General features: G+C 51.5%; 1 protein-coding gene across 1 annotated transcript; it reads right to left on the bottom strand.

Annotated features, from left to right (window-relative positions):
• Positions 1 to 325: 325 nt before the first annotated feature.
• On the bottom strand, positions 326 to 1880 carry bard. The gene has a single exon (XM_017181290.3). The coding sequence runs from the start codon at positions 1793 to 1795 to the stop codon at positions 449 to 451; it is 1347 nt and encodes a 448-aa protein (XP_017036779.1). The 5' UTR covers positions 1796 to 1880; the 3' UTR covers positions 326 to 448.
• Positions 1881 to 2426: the final 546 nt, after the last annotated feature.

The following is a 2426-nucleotide window of genomic DNA, read 5'->3' as shown; positions in this document are numbered from 1 at the left end:
AGCTGCGTTCAGCAGTCGGCAAAGAGCTTTGGGCACTTTGCGAACTCATTTTCCGACTCAATCAAATCAAATAATTTATGCCTCGCGAAATTAACTGGCCAAGTGAGTGGAGGTCATGCCACATGTGAGGAGAGTCCGCGGAGCAGGCGACTGGGACCCCAGAGCACAGTTAAATCTTTTGGCTGGCCATAAAGTGTGTTGATTTTTCCATTTGCCAGACCCTAAAGCGCTGCAATGCGAAATAAATAAATGTTTGGGGGAGAGGAGACCGCGTGGAAAATTGCCTGCGATCGGGGAGTGTTCGAGAATGAAAATCTGCGTTGCGTTCATTTAGCCAGTGCGTCTTATTTATTTACGAGATATATACGTATATGTATGTACAAAAAGGTAGGTAAAACTATGTGAAATATATAAAAAAATGTGTATGTACAATCCGCCATCCTTTGGTCTACTCAAAATCGAACTCGAAGCCATCCTCCTGGTACTCGTATTCGCTGTTGTCGCAGGTGACCTGGACGTACCTGTTGGCACACCACTGATGGTACTCATTGGGCGTGAAGTTGGCCCACATCAGGTCGCTGAAGACTTGCAGGGGCTTCGGGTTCCTCTCCTGGTTGCGAATGTTAACCAGCTTGTTCAGCTTGTCCCAGGTGCTGTGGTATCCATTGAGGGCCAAGTGCTCCAGCTGGGTGCACTCGGCCACCATTTCCAGGAGCTGGTACTCCCGCACAATCTCCCAGCCGCTGAAGCTAAGCACCTCCATCTGGTGGCAGGGTATGTGCTGGCGATCCAGGAAGAAGTCGTTGTGGTACCAGTTCTCGCAGATCAGGGCCCTCAGCTTGGGCAGCTCCAGCAGCAGGCTGTGCTGCCAGCGCGACGGCAGCTGCACTACCTCGTTATTGAGCGCGATCCGGGTGATTGAGTCGCTCTTGGCCACGACAATCTGCTGGAAGATGGTCTCTTGGTCGGCGTTCAGCTGCCGGGAATCGTCGAATCTCACGGCCAGCTTCTGGAGCTTGGGCAGCTGCAGGACCTCCGACAACATGCACTCCACACTGCTGAGGTTGATCTTCAGGACCTCTAGGTTAGGCAGTTTGATGTCCGTGAGCCTTACGCAACTGTCGAACTGGTCGGTGATGTCAAGGACCCTCAGTTGGCTCATATTCAGGCAGATATCCTGAATCCAGCGGCTATCCAGGGGCACCGAGTGGTATAGGGAGTGGAAAACGAGCTCCTCCAGTTTCCTGAATCCACGCATATATGCTCCCGAGAGGTTCATGCAGGTCATCAACCGCTTTAGGTTGGGCAGCATCGCCGTGAGATCCCTGATGTCGTCATCGACCACGATATCGGGATTCCCCGCCAGTATGCAAGTGTCCACATTGGGAAACCTTAAGATGTTGATGTCGCACAAGTGGGTGATGTAGTCGTAGAACTCGGCAAAGGATCCCACGCCATCGTCGTGGACATGCAGATCCGTAAAGCGGCTGGCCATGTGATCCATGAAAAATACATAGTCCTCGATGTCCAGAAGTCCCAGGAAGGCGGTATTGGGGCCTACGGTAAGGTTGAGGCTCCTCTCCCAGATCTGGAGGATCCGTGGCACAAACTGGGGATACGCCCTGGCCATCCGGACCTGATCGCTTAGGTTGTCGATGGCCTCGAAGATCTGCTCGAAGAATATGATGTGCAGGTTGTCGATGTAGTTCGGTTCCCGCTCCTCCATCGGTGGCAGAGTGCTGTGCTGGGCGTCCAGGGCGCTCTTGTAGAAGGCGGTGTTGTGCATTGACGACATGCTTGTATAATATTTAATTTTTTTTCTGACTGACAGAAGGAACGATGCTACCTTGATGGTTGCTGTTGGTTGAGTGTGCTGTCTGAGTGTCGAGCCTATGGTTTTATGCAAATTTAGGTAGCCGATTAGGGAGTGATTCAGGTAGTGGGGGAGGATCACACATTATCCTTATCCCAGGCCCACCAAATTTCTACAAATCCTTCTCGCCAACAGCTGCGACCACTTACCTGCTCACTACCTGGATCTGGAGGATCGTGCCCGAGATTTGCGACTCCTCATAAATCGCGATGCTGCTCCTCGCACTGCCTGCAATTTGTAAGGAAAACCCCTATCTGTACAGTTATCGCGGAGCGTCTCTCTAGTTTGCATATTACACGATCCGAGACGTGTTCCCAGCTACTTCCACTCCCTGCCTCAAGTCCAGATTCTTGGCCGGATGCGTTGGACAAAACGTGGTCCGCATTTGCTTCGCTTGGGCTTCTAGGAATCGCTAACAACACGGGCACAGAACCTGGTAGGAAAATATCCATCTCCGAAGAACAGAATGGACTTGGTGAGCTCCAACGATCTAATAATCAAAGCAGTGTCTTCTTGTCTAGCAGCTTAGCAGGCGATTAGAGGAATCACAATT

The sequence above is a fragment of the Drosophila kikkawai genome, chromosome 3R (genome assembly GCF_030179895.1).
Source record: "Drosophila kikkawai strain 14028-0561.14 chromosome 3R, DkikHiC1v2, whole genome shotgun sequence".
Taxonomy (NCBI): Eukaryota; Metazoa; Arthropoda; class Insecta; order Diptera; family Drosophilidae; genus Drosophila; species Drosophila kikkawai.
The sequence above is the reverse complement of the archived record's forward strand: the minus strand, read 5'-3'. Positions and strand labels throughout refer to the sequence as shown.

What these genes read in the sequence shown, in the direction of transcription:
- bard (XM_017181290.3), bottom strand. Translation starts at nt 1,795, where the DNA reads ATGTCGTCAATGCACAACACCGCCTTCTACAAGAGCGCCCTGGACGCC.